Source organism: Enhydra lutris, unplaced genomic scaffold, assembly GCF_002288905.1.
Source record: "Enhydra lutris kenyoni isolate GAN:26980312 unplaced genomic scaffold, ASM228890v2 scaffoldscaffold37, whole genome shotgun sequence".
Lineage (NCBI taxonomy): Eukaryota > Metazoa > Chordata > Mammalia > Carnivora > Mustelidae > Enhydra > Enhydra lutris.
This window is the reverse complement of record NW_019154121.1, coordinates 17,067,453-17,090,607: the sequence shown is the minus strand read 5'-3', so window position 1 is coordinate 17,090,607 and position 23,155 is coordinate 17,067,453. Positions and strand designations below refer to the sequence as shown.

Genomic DNA, 23,155 nt, shown 5'->3' with positions numbered 1-23,155 from the left:
TGGGTGACCAGGAGGAAATTAGTGCCATTAACAGAAATGTGAAAAAAAACCAAAGGAGTTTTAGAAGGGAGTGTTATGTAATGACATTAATATTTTTAATAAAAGTTTAAGGCGCGCCTGGGTGGCTCAGTGGTTAAAGCCTCTGCCTTAGGCTCGGGTCATGATCTCAGGGTCCTGGGATCGAGGCCCGCATTCGGGCTCTCTGCTCAGCGGGGAGCCTGCCTCCTCCTCCTCTCTCTCTGCCTGCCTCTCTGCCTACTTGTGATCTGTCTGTCAAATAAAAAAAAAAAATCTTTAAAAAAAAAAAAAAAGTTTAACTTGCTTTGAACACCCATACCTCCCAGTTGCACCTATCCATATGAGGGATATTAACCAGTTTAAGCAGCATCCTATTCTTAAGGCACTCCCTACTTGGAAGAACCAAGTCTGATACTCAGCCAGTTAAATACTGAAATCCCTCTATACCAGTTATCAAATAATTATCTCAGCACATTGAGTGATGCCCACGTCCACTCTGTGCCCACCTGTCCCACTGTCCCAGTTCTTTTTCCAGACCTCAGGCCTAAAGAACTAACCCATGACACTGTAAGAGGCCTTAGCTCAATGACCAGCTTCTGTTCTAATTGGGCAATGTGTATGCCTTATTGGTAGTAGTAGGCAAAATATAATAAAAGCAAGTGTTAACAGCATTCAGAAAAGGGAATAATCACCTCAGCTTGGGCCAATTACTCATTTAAACAACTGTTGAGGGTATACACTGTGGATACACTGATAGGTGTAATCCTAGCAGTTTCAGCCTGCTCACATACTAATACAGAGACCAACATATAAACAAATCACTGCAATCTAGAGTAGTAGTACAAAAGAAGTATTTATAAAGTACAGCAGAAGGCACAAAGGGGATATTAGTCAATACACAGCTTGGGAAGAAAAACAAAGCAGCCCCATAAAGTTTCACAGAGGTGATGTAAGACCTGAGCCGTGAAAGATGGACAGGAGTGCTAGGCAGAGAAAGGATGAAGATAAACCATCCCAAGCAGAGAGATACCCGTACTGTATGAGCCACATTCCAACACAGAATGTACAAAACAATGAAATGACCAATGTGTAATGCCTGGCACACAGTGTCAATAAGAAATAACAATATACAATAAATATTAGAGATTCTTTTCTAGCAGGGTTATTTCTCTGATTATGTTTTTAAAGGCTGATCCTAAAATTCATTTGTTTTGTCTAAGCCTATACAAGCTGAACAATGGATAGGGTAATCAAAATATCCTGGGAGGCATGGGGTGAGGCAGTTTGGAATTTAAAAATGAAGTACATGTAATTCACAAATCAACTAGAGTTGTCTTCACATCTTAGATATGTGTAAGCAAAGATGAAACAAGGACAGTGAATTAACTGGGAGTGTGAAATAGGAGCAAAAGAACAACAGAAGACCTCACTACTTTTCCAATTAACAAAGAAGAGCTCCCTGGAGGGGAATATTTTTTAACAGAAGGGAACAAGCAAGTGCTAAACAGGCTAGATGCCTTGAAGATTCAAGAAGTATTTAAAGAATAAATCTTCAGAGGAAGACCAAAAGGCGAGAGTAAACGTATGTATATGCTTGTCTAGAATGTGAAATGGAGAAAGGTCATCTAGGGAACAGAGATTACAGATAAATGACTATAAATTCAACCTAATAAAAGGGTTTGGCAATATTACACAATTTAACTGCAAAAACGCCTTCTGGATGGGCGCCAGGTGGCTCAGTGGGTTAAGCCTCTGCCTTCGGCTCAGGGCCTGATCTCAGGGTCCTGGGATCGAGGCCCGCATCGGGCTCTCTGCTCAGCAGGGAGCCTGCTTCCCCCTCTCGCTCTGCCTGCCTCTCTGCTTACTTGTGACCTCTCTCTCTCTGTGTCAAATAAATAAATAAAATCTTAAAAAAAAAAAAAAAAAAACGCCTTCTGGAAATCTTTAAAAAACCAAGATCCATATTTTTTGGAGAGTAACTTCCCTGGCATCTTAGCTAACATTCATTTCACCATGTTACACTCAAATTCTTCATATATGAACCAAAACACTGGGGGTATGTAAGTAACAGCAATAGGCTCTTTTATACCTTGTCTAAAGTTGGATATTTGCATTTAATGTTTTCAATAACACAGAACATTACATGTGGTGTCATTCTATCAGTATAGCTCCACATGTACAAAGCTTGGTACTGCAGCCACCCAGATCCACAGATGTAGGAGACTCAACATTGCTGCCCTCGAAGAGATCATGGAGAGGTGGTCCGCACATATTAATTACCTTCTCTCTTAAACTATGGTCATTTTCTAGAAATCAAACTACATAAAAAGGCAAACAGAGAGCCTGTTTTGGTCTGCAGTAGCCACACCATTGTCATTTAAAGCCAATTGTTTAAGAGAAAGGAAGCCGCCTAGGCCAAGGAGAAGGGAGTCATCACCACTGCTTTCCGAAATTGTTGTATGAGCTGCTCCCTCAAAGGAAGAGGCCATCAGTGCTCTGGAAGTGACAGAGGTTTCCGGCAGTTTTAAAGGATAGTGTCTGCAGTGTGACCCATGGTTCAAACTGCATAAAAATAAGAATTCACTGACAAATGATAACAAGTACTTCCTCACTTTCCTATCGGCTGAATCAGAGTCATTGTTTGGGTTGTAGTTCCTTGTTTAAATTAGGTTATTAAATCACAATGATGTTGGCCAAACATTCTAGTCATAAGCCATCAGGAAAACTTATCAAAAATACCAGTGTCAAGGTTTGGGCACACGCACACACACACACACACCTTTGCACTAATAAAATCGGATCAGTACCAAGGGTATCTTTCAAAAACTTTGTTTTTTTCTCTCCTAAAAACCACAAGCGAATGTTCTATAAGGTAGCGAAAAGAGCAAGGAATTTGCAGACAGATCTGAGTCTGAACGCCAATTCTGCCATCTATTAGAGCTATTGGCATTTGAATACGTTACTTCATGTCTGTGGGCTTGTTTTCTTACACATAAAATGAAAAAAAATTGTACCTATCTCAGAGATCTTTTTTTTTTTTTTTTAAAGTAGGCTCCACACCCTCGGCTTGGTGCCCAGCTCAGGGCCTGAATTTCACCACCCTAAGTGGTGCTCTCAGACCTGAGCTGGGATCAAGATTCAGACGTTTAACTGATCCACCCAGGGCACCCCTCAGAGAGGTCTTATGATGATTAAGTTGGATAATACATGCATGCAAGTATCTAGCAAGGTCCTGAAGGAAGTGAGAGCTTGGTGTATTACAGTGTATTTTGTAGAGCATGTTTTATTAGCATGCACCTCCCAAATCTGAAACCACTGCCAAATACATGCACAAACATACACAATGGTATATATTTAATAGTACTACTTATGAGGAATAAATTGTCATATAAAACATTTCTTAAAAACATTTCATTTACTTGAGAGAGAGAGAACATATGTACACGCATGCACACACACAAACACAAGAGTGCAGGTGGGGGAGGGGCAGAGGGAGAAAGACTCTTTGGAGGACTCAGTCTGAACACAGAGCCTGAGGCAAGGATGCGCATAACCACCCTGAGATCAGGATCTGAGCCAAAATCAAGAGTTGGTTACTTAACCAACTGAGCCACCCAGATACCTCAGTGATATAAAACTTCAGCAAAAAAACAAAAAAACAAAAAAACAAACAAACTTTAGCAATTTGTTCCAACTTTTTGTTTAGAACAGTATGATCTGGCAAAGCAAAATTTTTTAAAAATTTGCAGTTATCATGGAACTGAAAACAGCAACAAGGCAATGACTTGGTGACAGTGAAAGTCTCCAACATACTAAATACCATGTGGCCTGATACGTGTGATAGGTTTTTGCTTCTGACTTTCTATCCAGTACTGTGACAGTGCAATATACCTTTAGTTACTCATTCATCACTACATGAATTATGTAAGCTCTGAGGAAAGGTATATATCGCAAAAATAAAAGGTGATTGAAAATTTTATTTCTAAAGAATTTTAAAATAATCTGTAGCATCACTTTCATCACTCCATATGCTGAAGATTATGAATCCACATCTCAAAGGACTACTTATTTCCTCTTGGGGGTCAGAATAATATAATTACAATCATGGCTCAAATATCCAGGTTTCTCCTAAAAGTAGTTAAAGAGATTTAGTTTAAATTTTCAGTTTAATATCCTTTAAAATGATAATACTTTATTAAATAGGAGAATACTATCATTCTAAGCACCATGCTTAAAGATAAGACCACTAGGGGCACTCGCTTGGCTCAGTGGGCTGAACATCCAACTCTTGATTTCTGCTTGGGTCATGATCTCAGGGTCCTGGGATGGAGCCCCACACAGGGAGCCTGCTTCTGACTCTCTCTCTGACCCTCCTTTCACTGGTTCTCTCATACTCACATGCACTCTCTTTCTCACTCCTTTTCTAAATATTTTTTTTAATCTTAAAAAAAAAAAAAAAAAAAAAAAGATGAGACCATTATCCAGGCTTTCAGAGAAAACAAAATATACAGGAATTGTTACCTGAACTTGACTTTCTAATCAAGGTAGACTTTCAAAACCAAAGTGCCAAATGGTGATTCTGTTCCTTTGAGTTGGTAGACAAAAAAGGAACATTCAAATGGAATAGAAGATAAATATATAGCAGTGACTAATTCATGCAGTATAGATAAGCAATATTTACATGAACTTTAACTTATTCCAAGCCAAATTTTGTACGCAGATTGTTGGGAAAGCTTAAAAACGAGGATTCCCTAATGGAACTACGGTGAACTACACTAAGCACCAAACTTAAGGGAACAATTTCTAAACTAATGATCTCACTCCTGCCCCACAACCAGTTTAGTCTCTTCCCTTATTTCTTGGAGAGTACCTTTTGGGGTCATCAATGGAGGTCTCTTAACATCCTTTACTCTAGAATTACAGAGCCCTCCAAAAATACCTAATAGTCTGTGTCTTGGAAGGTTTCATAGCTCCTTTTTGCTGTTAACATGGTTCATTTATTTAAAGAGCATTCATTTAAGATTTTCTTTTTGTAACACGAAAACCAAGTCAGAATAAAGTTCTGTATTGTTAAAACCTCCATTACGATTTTTTTTACTCTCCAAAATTATCCAGCGTGGTGCTAGAGAATTGAGATTCCTCTTGATTCAACTTTATTACGGTCTAATCTGGATTTCCTTAACAAATGTGACTTCCACACTATCTCTAATTTAGGCCATGAATTACACAATCTTATATCTATTCCAGAAATAGAGCTAACACAGAAGCAACATAGATCAAAGGCTCTGATGTCAACAGGGCTTAGTTTAAATCCTGGCATTATCACTTATGAACTATGTGATCATGGATATATCACTTTACCTCTGAGCCCTTTCTTTCTCTATAAAGAAGGTGTAGTACCTCCTTGCAGGGTAGAAGATAAATATATTAAGAGCACTTAGGCTGTACCTGTTACAAGGTGGATGCATTTATTCTGGTCAGCAGAGCAGTGCTTTGCCCCATACCACTTCAACACCAAGTTAAGTTCTTGAAGTCAATGAAAAATTCAGAAAGGAATACCTGTACCATGCTTGTGCCAACGGAAATAGTAATAATACTGACTTCATAGCCCACCTCTTGCCTCCTAAGAGTCTGACCCCCTGTCCCAGTATTACTGACCTTTCAGTTCCTCCAATATGGACTTCTCTTTCCTACCTTAAGATACACTCTCTACCTGGGCAGAAATCTCGATTATCTCCCTTCTCCTGGTTACTCCTATTAAAATTCCCAGTCTTTGCTTTGACACCATTGCTGCCAGGATTCTCTAATACACCGGCGCTTGGGTGGCTCAGTCAGTTGAGCAGCTGCCTTCGCCTCGGGTCAGGATCCTGGAGCCCTGGATTGAGTCCCACATCAGGCTCCCTGCTCGGTGGGAAGTCTGCTTCTCCCTCCGACCCTCCCCCCTTCTTGTGCTCTCTCTCACTCTCTCAAATAAATAAACAAAATATTTTTTTTTTTTTTAAAGGTTTCTCTGATACACAAGACTCAGGACTCCATTGTAGATCCCACAACAATCTACTTCCTTAGAGCACACGTTGTCACACTTGTAATTACTTATCACTATGTTCTTTCCCACTAAACTGTAAACTTCATGAAGTCTATCTTTGATTTCCACTTATCCCCAGCTATTAACATAGCGTATGGCACATGGGAAGAGTTAAATAAATATTTCTGGATGAATACTGTGCTACTTTACTATATGTCAGATATTATATCTACTGTAATAGAATGATACTTCATTGTACCATATAACCAACTTGCAAAGCTATTCAGGGAAAGCTCCTAAAGAAATCTGACTTATTAATAAATCAGCCTTATCCTAACCCATGCATGCATCCCCACAACATAAACGGAAAGAAAGAACATCATGAACTTCAGAGAGACAGGACAGTTGATCCTCTCCAGCTGCAGCACTGTGTGACAACTCAGAACTGACAAATACGTAACAGAAAGTAAGGATTTACAAACACACATAGTTAACTGGCTTCTTTTTGCAAATGAATCATAATAAGTACTGCCTTTACCTTAGGTCTCTAGTAAATATGGGAAGTACACAACTGCCACAGAAGTAGGCTTTAAGGGGACATTTTTCCTAATTATCTTCATTATTTATCCTTTCCCTGGCCCTCACCCAGACACAAAACAGAGAGCAAACTTTGCCACACTCCCTCCCATGATTCTTTCTCTGTACATGTGTGGGGAGAAGGGTCAGTTCAGATAACTAGCTACAGCTTCCAGATAGATCATCAGAATAAGAGAATGCGAATAAGTGGGCCTGCTTTTATTTGCCTGGCATTCTACATTGTTTCCCAAAAGGATTTTAAGGACAGTTGAAAATAAAGTCTCCATGCCATTTCCTTCCCTATTTACACACACACCCCTTCCTTATTTCAATGTAGAGGGAAGCAGTAAAGGAGAACAGATTCAACAAACATTTGTAATGATGATACTCTAGAACTATAAAAACTATCTAAAACCTATGGGCAGTATGCTATGGAGTATGATAACTTACAAGACAGAGTTCCTGCTTTAAAAAGGGAGTAAAATAAGGATACAAAAGATTTTAACACAAGGCTAGAATAAAACATGAGAGTGCCATGAGAGAAGTACAAAGATAAATCTGACTGATCCCACACATTCCAGGAGATTAGGAAATACCTCATGGAGAAGGCAGTGTCTGAGATGGGGTTTTTTAAAAAGGGTAAGATTGATAAAGGAGGTTAAGGGCATTGGGAGAGGTATTCCAGGCAAAAGGAACAATGTGGGCTAAAGCATAGAAACAGGAAAAGAATGAGCATGTGTGAAGAATAGATTAGCACACTGGAAAGGTGGGTTGGGGGTCACACGGTGGAAGGCCTTGAATGATACAGGATTTTGTTCTGAATAAAGCAAACAATCAGCTGGGGTGCCTGGGTAGCTCAGTCTGTTAAGTGTTTGCCTTGGGCTCAGGTCATGATCTCAAGAGTCCTAGGACAGGGCCTGGCATCTGGCTCCCTGCTCAGTGGGAGTCTGCTTGACCTTCTCCCACTCCCCTTGCCCCTCCCATACTTGTACACTCTCTCACTCTCTCTCAAATAAATAAAGTCTTTAAAAAAATAAAAAAGCAAACAATTAGAAATTATTGCAGGCTCTGAGGAGAAGAGGTGATTGAAGTGCCCCAGGGGAATGCAGTCAAGGGCTAACTGCAGGAAGCAAGAAGGACCTTCAACCTCACATAATCCACCTTTCACTGTCCTTCACCCCATCCTCACTCCTTTCCTTACTTGGCTTAAATTTCATGGTCAATGAATAAATTACTCCCTTGCATGTGTCCCTCAAATCCCATGTCTTTCTCTCTCACTGATTTGGCAAATGGTTAAAAAAGAACTCTCCAGGGGCGCCTGGGTGGCTCAGTGGGTTAAAGCCTCTGCCTTCGGCTCAGGTCATGATCTCAGGGTCCTGGGATCAAGCCCTGCATCGGGCTCTCTGCTCAGCGGGGAGCCTGCTTCCCTCCTCTCTCTGCCTACTTGTGATCTCTGTCAAATAAATAAATAAAATCTTTAAAAAAAAAAAAGAACTCTCCACCAACTTCTCATTCATACCCAAGGAAGTAAATGTAGCTAGAGAAACATACAGCCTATCAAATAATCTTATTAAAATGAATGAGACTTCAAAGCTGGCTATAATCAAACTATTAATTCTCTAGTCCATTTACTTTCCTTTTCTGCTAGAGGAGTGTTTCTGTTCTTTCCTCCTCAGTCTTCACCCCCTGCTACCCTCTCCTCGGGTCCTTCCAGCCATATTGGTTGGCCTCCTTTTAGCTGTTCCTGCCAGACAAATATCTACCTTCAGGCTCTTGTACTTGCTTTTCCCTATGCCTTGAACGCTCTTCCCCGATGGCCTACAAGAGTGCCTTGCAAAGAGTAAAAACTTAACAAAAAAAGGGTTTTTTTTTCAGTTTGGAATTTTGAATGCTCATTTTTTTTTCAATTTGGAATTTTTTAATTTGGAATTTGTTTTTTTCAATTTGGAATTTTTCAATTGTTTGAATTTGGAAACATTTGTATGTTCAAGTTTTCTATTTTGCTTTTTTCATTTAACATTAATTCAAGAACATTTCTCACATTACCAGATATACTTCAAGACCATCATTTTTAAGGCATAATAATATTTCATTTTATGGATGTACCACAAATTACTTACAATTTGGGATTGAGAAAGCAGGAGATTTACAAATGGGATATTGTAGATGTTTCTTCCTTTGATCCTTCTGAAGCTTGATAGATTCACTTCTAAAAATAAGCATAATATCTACCTCACAGTATTGTTTTTAAAACTGAATGTGGAATATAATAGACACAGAGACATCAGTTTTGAAAACAGAGGCATCATGATGTCAGCTGAATGAAAGATCATAGATCTTGGAAGCAAAAGATTAAAATATATTGTCCCTCAATAGCTGGATCAAGTCACTTAACCTCTATGAACCTCAATTAAATCATCTATTTTTAAAAATGATTGTGTAAATGAGTTTAAAATAATACCTGGCCCTGATAAGACAATCAATAAATGTTTACTCATTCACTGCTCATAAACAACAACGAAGACTTTTCTTAAATTGTGAACCAGAATAAAAAAGATATAAAAAAGGGGGGCCTGGGTGGCTCTGTGGGTTAAGCCTCTGCCTTTGGCTCAGGTCATGATCTCAGGGTCCTGGGATCGAGCCCCTCATGGGGCTCTCTGCTCAGCAGGAAACCTGCTTTCCCCCTCTCTCTCTGCCCTCTCTGCCTATGAGTGATCTCTCTCTCTCTCTCTCTCTGTCAAATAAATAAATAGTTTAAAAAAAAGATATAAAAAAAAAGATTTTTATAACTCACCAATAACAAACACATTGTCAATGCAAAAGTTTACTTTTGATGGACACTTACAAAGCACACTTCAGATTTTTTACATAAAGCTCTGTATCAATTTTGTTTCATTATGAAAAAGACAGGCAAAACTATTATTTTAAATACTGAGTGACAGTACGAATAAATAAATTCCTTTATTAATCACATGCTTCAATGTATATATACACATCAGGTCAGTGAACGAACTATCACGGTAATGATTAAGTTGAGCAAGAAAATATTAAGTAGACCAGCCTCACTTCAGGGATTTTTTTTGTTTAAGATTTATTTATTCATTTATTTATCTGACAGAGGAGATACAGACAGAGAGCACAAGCAGAGGGAGCAAAAAAGCGAGAGGGAGAAGCAGGCTCTCTGCTGAGAAGGGACTTGATCCCAGGACCCCAGGATCACGACCCAAGCCAAAGGCAGATGCTTAACCACTGAGCCATCTAGGAGTGCCAACTTCAGGGATTTTTTGAAGCAATCTGCAAATGCAGCCACACGATGCCAAGACATTACACATTTTGTCAGTCCTCTTTCATATTTTTCAGATACAAGCTTGAGTATGTATGACTGGAATGGCCAAGAAGTATGGGAATTCCACCAGGATGTAATCATCTCTGCCTTCCTGGGACCTAGTCCAGTGCCTGACATATAAAAGGAATTGGATGAACACTGAGTAGGTGGATGGGTGGGTGAATAAGAGACTGAGTATTGTAGTCATTAGTGTTGTTGTCTCCTTCTAGGATCTCCAAAGTGAGTATTTTTTGTCTCCCCACCCTGTCCTTAGATGCAGCAATATAACCAGTATGGTTCAAAGAATTATGAAAGGAAGTGACATGTGCAATTTCCAGACTGGAGCATTTCTTTGCCTTATTTACAAGTATATTAAACTATAATCCACTGATAAAAAGAAATATATATACTATTTATGTAACTGAAAAGAGTTCATATAGATTTTCATATTTTCCAGAGTAACTATTTTAGGTATGATAAGTGATGATTTGAATATTTTATTCTGTGTGGAGAGGGGGTAAGTTAAAGCCATATATATTAAGAAACCTCAAGATAAAATAAAAATATTTATCATTTATTGAGTGAAACAATATATAAACTGTGCTATTAAGTCCTTTACATACTAGCTCATGTCACAACAAATCTGTGAGATGAACAGTATAATTATCCCAGACATCTTGCTGATTATAAAAAGAGATGCTCAGAGTAACCTGTCTGAAGTTCCTCAGCTAATGGAAGAAATATAATTTGCTCTCAAACGTGTATAGTAATCAATCTCTATCAAGTTCCTGACTCTTCATAATTTAGATCAAAGTTACCTCATCATATCTAAAGGGTGGACTACCTGATCTCCACGACCCCTTCTGGTAATGATTCTAGGAGTAAAAACAGAAATCAATTCAGAAGTTGCATAATATTTGTGACATATACTCTGGGCCTTAGGGGAAAGCCATCAATAGATGAACCAGTCATAAAAAGTGGAGAAGAGGGGAAAAAATTAAAAAGGAGAGGAGGAGGAGAAAGATCAGGATTTTACTAGACATTAGGGCCACTGTGGCATGAGTGGAAAAGGGGAACCTGGAGTAGGAAATAAAGAACCATAACGGATATACACCAGTAGAAACAGCTTAGCCCACTGATGTGACTGCCTCATAGCAGACAAGGAAGGAGCTGTGGGAAGGCTTTGCAGAAGTCAGTGGCCATGAGCTTAATGCTGGGTCAAGATGAATAAACACTGGTCATTAGTTAAAGAGGAATAGTTGAGTATAGATTACTGACCAATTAAGTTTCTAAAAGAGACATTACCACAACTGTCATGCATTTGCATCAATCTGAAATGCTAACACTATGGGGACTGTGGTTTTAGGACAGAATGGGGAAGAAACCAGCATTTACTCTATTACGTTCCTTAAGTTCCTACTATGTCCCAGGCACTATGCTTGTGCTTTCATGTGTTACTATATTTAACCCTCACAACAACCTTGGAAGAAATAATGGTTAATTTTACATGTCAACTTGGCTGGGCTACAGTGCCCATATATTTGGTCAAACATTCTGGATGTTTCTATGAAGGTGTTTTTTTGGATAGATTTATATGTAAATCAGCAGACTCTGAGTAAAGCAGATTTACCCTCTATAATATGAATGGGTCTCATCCAACCAGGTGAAAGCCTGAAGAGCAAAAAAGACTGACCTCTCCTAAGTAAGACCTCTCCTAAGGTCAAGGAATTATGCAAGCAGACTCTCTTTGGACTCAAACTGCAACTCTTCTCTGGGTCTCCAGCCTGCTAGCCTACCCTGTAGATTTTGAACTTACCAAGCCTCCATAATCATAAGAACTAATTCCTTAAAATAAATCAATCTCTGTGAAAAGAGGGATAGACAGACAGAGAGACACATTCTATGGTTCTGTTTCTCTAGAGAATACTAGAAACACTAGTGTTTCCTAGTAACACTGAGGAAAAAGAGAGCCTCAAAGGACCCATTCTTTTTTCCTACTACATCACACAGTAAAATGCCCTCAGGACTCACATTGTATTCTGAGGGGCTAGGGTGGGAGGTGGAGAGTAATGAGAAGAAGGGAAACCTTGTAACCACAAGCCATAGATTCCAAGGAGCCCCTTAAAACTCTGGCATCACACATGTACCCAAAGCCTAGATGTGACCAAGTGATGTACTATCCTTTGTTGGGTCTCCTGATTCAGTTACTTCAGATAAAAAAAAACAAATAAAAAAGTATTCCTACTACAGCAACAACATTTGAAGACTTCGAAAGAAGGGGGAAAAAAATTAGTGAAAAAGAGAAGTAAAAAACGAAAATAAGAATAAAAAATAACGTGTCAATTAAATGATGGTAGACTTTGCTTTGTTTAGGCTTTTTTTGGATAGTCATTCATTCACTCCCTCAACAAGTATTTATTTTGTACTTTATATTTTTTAATGGGCTCTTCTGGGTACTGGAGAGCACTATCTAGCTATGGGGTACACACAGAAAATAGTAAGCGCGCAGAGTGATAAAAGACAAACTAAGTTGCCCTAAAGTCCAGAAGGCTTCACAGAAGAGATGACATTTCAGCTAGGATACAGGTATCAGTTTGAGGAGAAGAGAAATGGTATTCCAGACAGAATTTCCAACACCGTAAAATTCAATTGAATCGATGTTCTATGTTGCTAAAAGTATATGCGTATGTTAAGGAGCAAAGGGGAAGGAAAGGGCCATGGACTAAGCCTTTATACCCAGACCATTCATGGACTTATGTGCATAAAAGGACAGCTGGGAATGGCTTGGTCAACTGGACAGATATAACCACAGATAAAGAAAATCATTACAAAGGTTGATAAAAATTCAACCTTGAATAAAAACTGAGCCTTACAATTCCAATAATGATGTCTATTATCAAAAGGCACAAAAGTATTTCAAGTCCTCTAAGAAAAAAAAAATTGAAGTTGAGTTTATACAGACATAGTCAATCCCACTAAAAATCTATGGTCCAGAATTAGCAACTACTATAATCATTATTATGTAATAAATATATATGTGGAAGTTTTCTCAAAAAATGAAATAAAGCTCAGCTGGAGTTGGTGTAAGGAAAATTATTATAGTAATAAACATGTATGTGGAATCTGTGTCCTAAAATATAAACTAAGTCAGAGGGCAAAAGGTGGCTGAGTAAAGTCAGATTTATCAAATGACCAAAAATGGAAAAAGGACCGATCTTAAATTTTATTTCTAAATAGGTAAGTGGTCAAGAAAAGAATATATAATGAGGGAATATAAATTAAGGGCTCACAGACCATTTGGTCTCTTCCTCCCTTTTGTTCCCCCCTTTCTCTTGACACTTCTCTTTTCATCACTTATTTTCTTTTGGGGGGGGGCGGAGATAGCACAAGCACGTGTGCACAAGTGTGGGGAGGGAACAGAGGGAGAGGGAGAGAGAGAAACTTAAGCAAGCTCCATGCTCAGCTGGGAGCCCAATATGGGGCTTGATCCTGCCGCCCTAAGATCAAGATTGAGCCAAAATCAAGAGTGGGACACTATCAACTGAGCCACCTGGGTGCCCCTTCATCACTTTTAAAAAAGATTTCAGAGATCCTCATTCCAGTAGTTCCCCTTCAATTTTACTTTATCAGTAAAACTCTGCAAATAATCATATATAAAATCCCAATATATGAAATAAACCAAAGCATAAAGCTCAGGCTCAAAGAGTTCAGGGAGAGAGGGGTTGCTAGAACACCCTAACTTGGCCTCCACTTGGGCCTCCACCCACCAACCCCGAGATAGCTCCTCCAAAGCCCTTAATTTTCCTCCGTAGAGTGTGTACTTTGCTGTTCCTTATTCAACCCTCTCATTTTACAAATGAAGAACAGTACCCTACAGATTTAATTTAAATAAGGTGTCTGAATAAAAGTCCCGTTTCAAAAATAAAAAAAAATAAAAGTCCCCTGTTTCCTGGTACCTCTGCTGAAATAAAATGCTTTCTGTTCCTCATAAACTGTAATTTAAATTTCTGGGTTAAAAATAAGTTCTTATAAGTTACAAATTCATACAATCCCTCTACCAAAATTCAAAATTTAGGGCCAAATTCTCTGCTGGGGACTTGTCATCTGTCCATTTAACCATTATCAAATCCCCAGATCAAGAAACTGGGTTCATTTTTTTTTTAAGATTTTATTTATGTACTTGAGAGAGAAAGAGAGAGAGTGTGCAAGCTGGAGAGAGCAAGAGTGGAGGAGGAGCAGGAGAGGAAAAAGAGGACTCCTGCTAAGCAGGAGCCCTACCCGATCCTAGGACCTTAGGGATCATGACCAATGCCTAGGGCGGACCCTGAACCTGGTGAGCCACCCAGGCACCCCAAGAAACTGGGTTCAGAGAAGTACTGTAACTTTCCCAAGGTCACAGAGCTAACAGAGCGGTATGCTGTTCTATTCAACTCCAAAAGCCAAATCTCAGACTCTTAAATTCTTTCTAATCCACACATTTCCCTAAACGTTGCCTATCTTTACGGAGTCTCCCAGAAATAAAGAACGATAAGAGATCCTGTCATTTTACGCAGGATGTACTTTTTTATCCAGGCTTGTCAGAGTGCCTTATGCTTCAGCCAAGCACAGGCATCAAGGCTATTTTAAACTTCTAAACTCAAGCTTCAGAACCATAGTTCAGAACCTACTACCCTCAAATCTTGACTCTCTTCTACTATTTCCTCTACAAGCATGGGCTACACATAAGTTCAGTCTTATGGAGAATAGGAATGGTTAAAAACTCTTAATCAAAGGGTTACAAAATCAACTTTGAGCTAAGCAAGAGATGACAGGCTGGCGTTTTAGGTTGAATACTAAATATTACCTAGTAAGATATTGGAAACATGTATTTAGAGGCTGCTTAGGGACAAAGGATGACTGTCACCACGGAGTAGGAGACAGAGTTGGCATTAAATAATTTTAATTTGACGGAAGGTCAGGGGAATTTGAATTAGGGCATCCTCTGAGAGCCGAAGAAGTTGAAGTGACTATCATAACCAATTACAGAAGAAAGTGTGGAACCAGGATTGATGTTATATTACTGGTAACGGGAGGAGAGATATTAAACACAACTGAAACTTAGTGTCACCCTCTGGGAGTTGTGAGCCAAAGATCGAACAAGTCCTAGGCATTAGGGATCTGAAAGTCCGGGTGGGCTACGGTGCCTAGGCTCGGGTCTATTACACCGGAGACTTCGAAACTTCAAGTCTTCCCCCACGCCCACCCCGCTCCGTCTTACCTTCTGTTGGATGTAGTGAACCGAGTAATTCTTGGCAACAGTACGGCGGAATGTGGAACTGGCTGACCAGCGCAGGCTGCTGAGGGCCTTCATGGCCGGCGGTACATGGAAGGCGGCCCCGGGCGTCAGGATAGCCAAGAGCAGGAGCAGGACGGTGGGACGCCCCATGCCTCAAGCAGGCGGCTGCAGTGCGGGTGGGAGCGAGACCGGTAGATGCAGCGAGCTAGAGCCGAGCCCAACCACAGCTCCGCCCACCGCAGATAAGCTCCTCCCCGGTGAAGCCCAAAGCCACTCATCCCCGAGGCAACACCGCCCACACCTGGTCCCCCAAACCACACCGCCCCCGAACCCGAGGGCGCGGCAACTTTTGTTCCTCTCGTGCAGGCCCCTATAGAGTCCAGCTTCATCGCGGTTACAGCCCAAGCCGACCCTTATCATCCTTGGACTACCTCCTATCTGACCGCCAGAATCCCATCCTTTCCTAGAGCGCTCCACAGATCCACCTTTCCGGCTGTTCCCTGGCCTCAATTCCATTGCCACACCCCTTGCCCTCCGCAAAACCATAAGATAATAATAATAGCTACCATGACAATTTCTTGAGCGTTCTCTAAGGTCACTATATCGCTAGACATAATGGCACACACATCAACTCATCTAACTTACGCATCAGTGTGTCGTGTATGATTGCCCCTCCCATTTACTGATGAAGAAACTGAGGCCCCAAGAGAGGTGTAGAGACTTACACTGGGTCACTCCGCAAGACCGCTCGGTCTGGCTCCTTGCACCCCACTTCCATTAAGTCAGTCAACCACCTCCTGTGGTACTCTGTTCATGGGTCACCCCAAACCTCCATGTTGCCCACATAACCCATCCCTTAACTGGAGTCGCCGGGGCCCACATAGCCCCGAGTCAAGTTACGTCCTGGTCCCTTCTTCCAGGATACGCCCCCTTTCTTCTCCCGGCTCCGGACAGCCCGCTTCAGGTCCCGCTTCCTCACCCCCTTCCGTCTTCATCTCGCCACCAACCCCTTTACCCAGCTTCCACTCCTCCTTCCAGTCACCCCGCTGAGCCCCGACTGGAGGGGTGCTGCCACCACCTCTTGGGATCCCTATACTACCCCCAAAACCAACTTTGTAGACTACGCCACGACTCCACTAGTCAGAGAAGAACATTCGCCAAACGCTGTCTCTACCCACAGTTTGACGAAAATGGTCGTTCCCAAAAACTCACGGAACGCAGTGTTCAATCTCCACCCTCGGCGGCGCCTTCTTCTGATTGGCTGTGAGGAACCACTGCCAAAGCGTCACTTCCGGCGGAAAAGGACGCGGGAGATTCGATTGGAAGGCGCCTGGGTGGTCGCTAAGTCCTGGGGGTCTGCACCATCGAGCCTTGCCCGGGCAGGTTCCGTCCTCAGCTTAAGGTGAGGAACTATGGGAAGAGATTCTCGGGACGCGCAAAGGGCGAGACTCCTAACGAGGTCCTCAATGTCGTTATAAATGAGAATAGGACATTCTATGTTTTTTTTTTTTTTTTTCAGGAGTTAGTCTTTTCTGTAAAAGGTTTCTGAGAATAAAGAGAAAAAGGTCAGTCATTTAAATTTTAGGCACTGCTGTTGATAAGAGTTCAGCTAGCGTTTACTCAACATTTACTAAGCCATCGAGCTAGATGTGGGTGAGCGTCTGGAACCGGTAATACAAAAAGGGAAAGTACTACTCCTGCTTTTGGAGTGTTCAGAATTAGAGATTTTGCGGGCTATGCCGAGTAATGCGTGCTGAAAAGGGGTCTTTTTCTTTTTTTAAGATTTTATATATTTATTTGAGAGAGTGAGAGAGAGCACAAGAGTGGGGTGAAGGGCAGAGGGAGAAGCAGGCTTCCCGCCAAGCAGGGAGCCCAGTGCGGGACTCGATACCAGGACCCTTGGGATCCTGACTTGAGCCCAACGCAGACGCTTAACCGACTTAGCCACCCAGGTGCGGGGAAAAAGGGTCTTTTCAAACTGCTTTGATGGCCTAGAGGGAAAAGTGCTTATCAGTGTGCTCAAACCGGAAACTTAAGAGTTTTCCAGATTCCTTCCTTGTCTCACATTCAGCTCGTCCTTACCAGTCTCTGAATATCTCAAATGCATTCAATTTATACCAAGACTGCTACATAGGTAGGCGACTAGCCTCCCAGCGGCTTTTACTTCAATTGTGTTATTTTCCAATCCAGTCTCCGCATTGCCAGGCTGTAAGATAAGTCGCAGATCTGGTCAGGGCACCCCCCCCCCCCCGCCACACACATTTAAAAACTTTGTTGCCTCCTATTTGCTCTCAGGTTTAAGTCTAAACTCCTTCACATATTTTACAGGGCCTTTCTCATCTAGCTTTTGTGCACCTCTGCGCTTTGTTTTTCACCACTCTAGCCCTAGGCTCCAGCCCTGTGGAAGGAATGTGTTTTTTGAATTCCTCAAATGCACCAACCCACCTCACCTCCAGACCTAACCCCATCCCCACCTTGGCCAATTTTTACTCCTTCCTTAACCTGTATTTTGTTAAGTCAGGAAGCCTTTTCTGACCTTGCAAGACTGGGTCACAGAGTACCCAGTAGTTAGTCATTCTGCAGGTAGTTTTAAGTGCTTTCCTTTGCCAAGAGTTACTAGGTGGTATTACAATGGTGAACAAGTTAGATTCCTCACCAAATACAACTTAAACCTTTGATGGATGGAGTTAAGGATAATGGGAAACTGAGTTAGGTTGGTTTGGGATGGCCTTTTTGAGGTCTTAAAACACAAAATTCAGCCAAGTAAATTTGAAGATCTATTCAGCTTTATTAAATAATTCAGGTAGCATCTTAGTAGCAAGTAGAAGGGCGTTCCGGGAGGGTTGTACAAAATAGGTTTTTATGGGAAAGAGGGTAGGGCTAGAAAGTTATTAGCAAAAGAAAGGATTGTTCCAAGCAAGGTCACTCTCCCTGCTGGTGGGGGGGCAGAAGTCTTACCATGCTGATTACCTTTGATAAGATGGAGAGAGCCCTTGTTGGCTTTGATCCTAACTGACCAGTTAAGACTATATTTCTGCAGAAGGTTGAAAACTGCAATTCGATTAGGTGTTAAACATCAATTTGGGGACCCTGCCTAAATGGACTCGATTTTGGGTCTGTGGTTTTCTTTTTACAGAGGAGTTGACTCTTAGAGTAAGGCCCAAAAGATGAAAATGATCCAGCCATGCAATAGAAGGAAGAACATTCCAGAATGAATAGGTTGTGCAAAGGCCCTAAGGTAGAAAAGAGCTTGGCACCTGAGTGTTCTAGAACTTAAGGAAAGACCGGTGCTGCTTGAAATGTATTCAGAAAGGACAGGTGATGAAATGGGCCTTGAGAGATGAGCAGCGACCAGATCATGCAGTTAAGAGGCTATTGCAGCAGCAGAAGTAATAGGTGATGGTGGTTTGAATTAAGGTGGTGGCAGAATATATGGGGGGAAGTGGATGGTGGTTTTTAGATATGGAAATAGATCCGAGGACATACAGATGGATATAATGTGGGATTTGAGGGAAAAGGGAATGAAAGATGATTCCTAGGTAACTGACCTGACTTAACTGATTGGAGAGTAGTGCCATTTGCTGAGATGGAGAAAACTGTAAAAAAAAAAAAAAAAAAGAATGTGGTGTCTGTCTGATCAGATTGGGGCCTCCAGATGTGGGGCAATGATCGGTTGGAAATGGGTAGCACAGGCAGTGAAAGAATTCACCCAAGACAGCACAAAGGAGATAGTTTACTGAATATACCACAAACGAGTGGCAGGCAGGACAGCAAAGAAGAGACATCCTCCACAAGAGGGTGGGGCTGTTATTTCAAGAAGGAAGGTGAAGAGGTATGGAGACATACAGAATTTTTTCTTTTTGGTACTTTGGTACTTTGAAACTTTTTGGTAACGGTTCCTGGTTGTAAGTAGCCCATTGGTCTGTTAGGGACGATGGATATTTTGAGGTAGGTCACCTGATAGGCTTGTCTGTATTCAGCCAAGTGGTCACTGGGCCCTTTTGCCTTGCGGTACATACCTCTGCTCAAGCCTGTTGTCTAAAAGCGGTCTTTACAAAGAAGTTTAAGAGAAAACTAAGAATTCAAGTTTTTTACCTATTAAAACTTGAAGTATCTATAAGAAGTGAAAATAGTTGACTCTCCATAACTGTCCCCTGGGTGTGGAAGTCTGGAGCTTGCAGATATAGTATGTACCTTTGTGTCACTTCCTTAGTAGTTACACATTGTCTTAGCGAACAGTTTATAAGTGTCTTGAACACAAGAGCCTGTGTTTTTTTGTCTGTAACTCTTTCCTCCTCCCCATCCCTAAAATAGTATTACATTTACCACAAATTCAGTAGACAAACTGTGGTACTCACTAAGAATTTCTTGGGTGGTTCTTGGATTTTTTGTTATTGTTGTTAGGGTTTATTTTGTTTTGTTTTAAATAGGCTCCACACCCAACATGAGGCTTGAACTCATGACCCTCAGATTAAGAGTCACATGCTCTACAGACTGAGCCGGACAGCAGCCCCTTCTTGGGTAGTGTTTTTAAAGTATTTTTCACCAATATTTCTCCAAATAAAAGAGGTTTTGTTTTTTGTTTGTTTAGTTTTCTGTCTCCTGCCTTCTCATCCCTTTCCAGAATTTTCATGTTAATGTCAGTAAATCATTTCTCAAGGACTTGTTTTGACTACTTTTAGAAATATTAGACAAGTATGCACCCTTGAGGGTGACCATTTAGATAGTTTTAAGTGAACAACTTAAAATAGCTGAGGCCTCTTGGGCCTGTGTAATATGAAACAGGAGATCTGAGAGCAACAATGTGACAGATTTTCTTGTACAGCAAGAACAGTTTTGGGAGTATAGAGGCTGCCCCAAGATGGGGCACTCTGGCATGAAGATTATTTTGAGTTAAAAAGCAATCAAAACCTAGCAGATTCAAGAAGAGCCCTTTACTTCCCCCCGTAACTGCCTTAAAAGAATGTAGATAGAGGACCTCATCCAAGATGAGAGCTATCTCCACATTGTGATACATAGTAAGGTATGGTAGAAAGGAGAAACCTAGCAAGGCCTGTTTGATCAAAGCCCTCTCTTATTCCCATTGTTTCTGAGTGGCCCAGCAAACATTTGTTTGCCAAACATTGACCCTTTTTAATTTTTTTCTGAGGATTGCATGCCTTCTCGGAGGAAGTCCTGGACCCCTACCCACTTCTACTTAGTTCAGGGTGACATATGTACCTCATTTTGCCTGACTGTCTTTGGAATTTTCAGGATTGTGTGAATTCCCTCTGTACACATGCTGTTAAAGTTGATTTTCTTGTTAATCTGTCTCATGTCACTTTGATTCTTACTGCAACTAAAAGCACCTTGAAGAGGACAGGAATTCATGTCCTCAACAATGTTAAACAATTAAATTTTTCTTCATAATCTAACATTTAATAAGAATTATTCTAGATTTTCTAGTCTAGCCCAAAGGAGAAAAAATTATGTCATTGTATGTGCATATAGTGGCATGGTTTTTGTTTTGTTTTTAAGATTTTATTTATTTGAGAGAGAGTGCAAGAACAAATGAGATTGGGAGAATGAGTGGGGGGAGGGGCAGAGGGAGCCGCAAACTCTCTGGGGAGCCCAGCACAGGACTGGATCCCAGGACCCTGGGATCATGACCTGAGCGGAAGGCAGACACTTAATCAACTGAACCACCCAGGTGCCGTGGTTTTTCATATTGAGGTGTCTTCTAGGAAATTGGTAGTGAAGGAGTTTAGATAAAAAGTCTCCAGATGGGGCGCCTGGGTGGCTCAGTGGGTTGGGGCCTCTGCCTTCGGCTCGGGTCGTGATCCCAGGGTCCTGGGATCGGGCCCCGCGTCGGGCTCTCTGCTCGGCGGGGAGCCTGCTTCCTCCTCTCTCTCTCTGCCTGCCTCTCTGCCTACTTGTGATCTCTGTCTGTCAAATAAATAAATAAAATCTTTAAAAAAAAAAAAAAGTCTCCAGATAATAGAGCAAAGATTTACAAAATAATCTAAAAGAGACTGTAATACTCTCAAGCTTTATGACTTAACTGTAACCACATTAATCACAAGTGTTGTTCACCATCAGACAGCCTCAATGGCTAGGCCAATTATTTTCAAGTGTGGGCAACATAAGCATTATCTTGTGAGACGTGCAAATTCTCTGGCCCTCATCCCAGATTTACTGAATCAAACTCAAGTTGGGGCCCAGAAGTCCTTTTATCAGGCCCTCCCGGTGATTTTGATGGACACTAAAGTTTGAGAACCACTTGGCTAGTATGAAAATGGATGGTGATTAATGAGTTTTGTATCTGGGCCCACTGACAAAACCATCTCTAGTGAGGAAAGAACACATCAACTATATTAGCCTAATTCCCTTAAAATATTTGATTCACCTAATACCCCTTTTTCAAGCAACTTCCTCTTTCTAATTTGGTTTAACATATAGTTATACCCAAAAGAAAATGTGTGTTTAAGTTGTGTCCCTTCCCTGTGACTGTAATTTTTCATGGTAAATTAATAAAACATCTTTGGATATGGTTTAGATCCCCATATAGCTTGACTAGAAAGAAAGCATGTATTCTATGTTAAATACTGGACCCCACGTATTTTAATAAATCTCAGTCAGTCTTTTTCATTCTTGGACATTCCTGGGAAATCTGGGACTTCAAAACAAAAGCTAACTGAGGTCCTAATTAGTTCCCATCAACCTATCCTAACATACATTTTTCTCTCCCCCTCCCCCATCTCAACCTCCTTGTTTCTACTTTTAAGTGTAAGAGATGGAGAGGACCCAAGGCTTTCTTTGTATGTTATTTCTAAGTTCACTACCTAGTATTTTTATTATATTTATTCATTTTTTAAAGTATAAACATAATACGTTTTCAAAATACTTTAAACATATAAAGAAAATTAAAATCACCTTTAATCTGACAACTGTGAAAAATTGTTTCCAGAAAAAGATTATGTATTTGCCTAACTATTCTCCATCCTCCAAGCTACGACTAGATTAGTCCCCTCATATTTTCTCATAGCATTATGTATATTTCTTTTATAGAATTTGCCATGTTATTAAATTTTTTGTGTGATTATTGTCCATTTTGCCCATCACTTATCCCCCAGTACCTGGTATTTAGCAGCTGTACAATGAATAACTGATAAATTGAACTGGAATATGATTTTCTGGCTGTGATAGAGCTGAAAGAAATTAAATGCTTGTTCACCATCCTTCCCAAGAAAATCAAGAAGAAAAATAAATTGCAAGAGGTACTATTTATGAAATTGTTCCCAAGTCCATTGTAAGATTTTAATAACTTCGGTATTTACTTGTTCCTGATGTTTCATTCAGTTCTCTATCAAACATGATTCTACAAGTCAAGCAGTAGAGAGAGAGATAAATTAGATGACAAGTGTCATAAAGGAAACACTGTAAAAACAGCAAAAAATAACAGTGGCTGCCTGAAAGGATTTTACTGGATTTTTGTCTACTGAACAATTAATGAGAAGTCCTTTTGCCATTTTCTGGGGCTTACCAGGTGAAACACAAATAGTAAAAATAGTTGACTGACCTTTTTCACTTTAGTTCTCAAATTTGCCTTTAAGTTGTAAATATTGTCATTTTTTTAGACATACTTATTTGACCCGCTAGAGGGCAATAGACCCTTAAATAAAGACAGTTGACCCAACTTAAAAACACAGCAATTAGTGCTTGCACAATTAATTTAGAAATTAATCCCAAATATTTCTGCTTGTGTTTTCATTTGTTGTTGAGCTGTCTGCCCAATTAGTAAGCATCTTATTTTGCATTGTTTTTTCTATAACATTTAGCACAGTATCCTAGTTATCTTTAAGGTTTAATCCATTTCCTAAAGTTTTAGTTTGATAACAGTTGTATCAAGAATATGATTTGATATAAGTTCCCCATATAGTGGTGGTACAAAATAAAA

The 23,155-nt window shown here is 40.5% G+C and overlaps 1 protein-coding gene across 4 annotated transcripts in view; it reads right to left on the bottom strand.

The window, feature by feature from the left end:
* Nucleotides 1-16,449, bottom strand: part of LOC111154514 (prolylcarboxypeptidase) — a 70,910-nt gene extending 54,461 nt beyond the window's left edge. The window contains exons 1-2 of one of the 4 annotated variants that reach the window (XM_022514163.1): nt 16,432-16,449; nt 15,202-15,384 (exon numbers count right to left, since the gene is read on the bottom strand). In XM_022514163.1, the coding sequence (XP_022369871.1) occupies nt 15,202-15,369 (168 nt within the window). In that variant the 5' untranslated portion in view covers nt 15,370-15,384; nt 16,432-16,449. Of the gene's footprint in view, nt 1-8,739; nt 8,761-15,201; nt 15,472-15,944; nt 16,387-16,431 lie in introns of those variants that run through there. The other 3 variants (XM_022514161.1, XM_022514162.1, XM_022514164.1) reach the window with 3 other exon arrangements.
* Between the last annotated feature and the right edge of the window lie 6,706 nt (nt 16,450-23,155).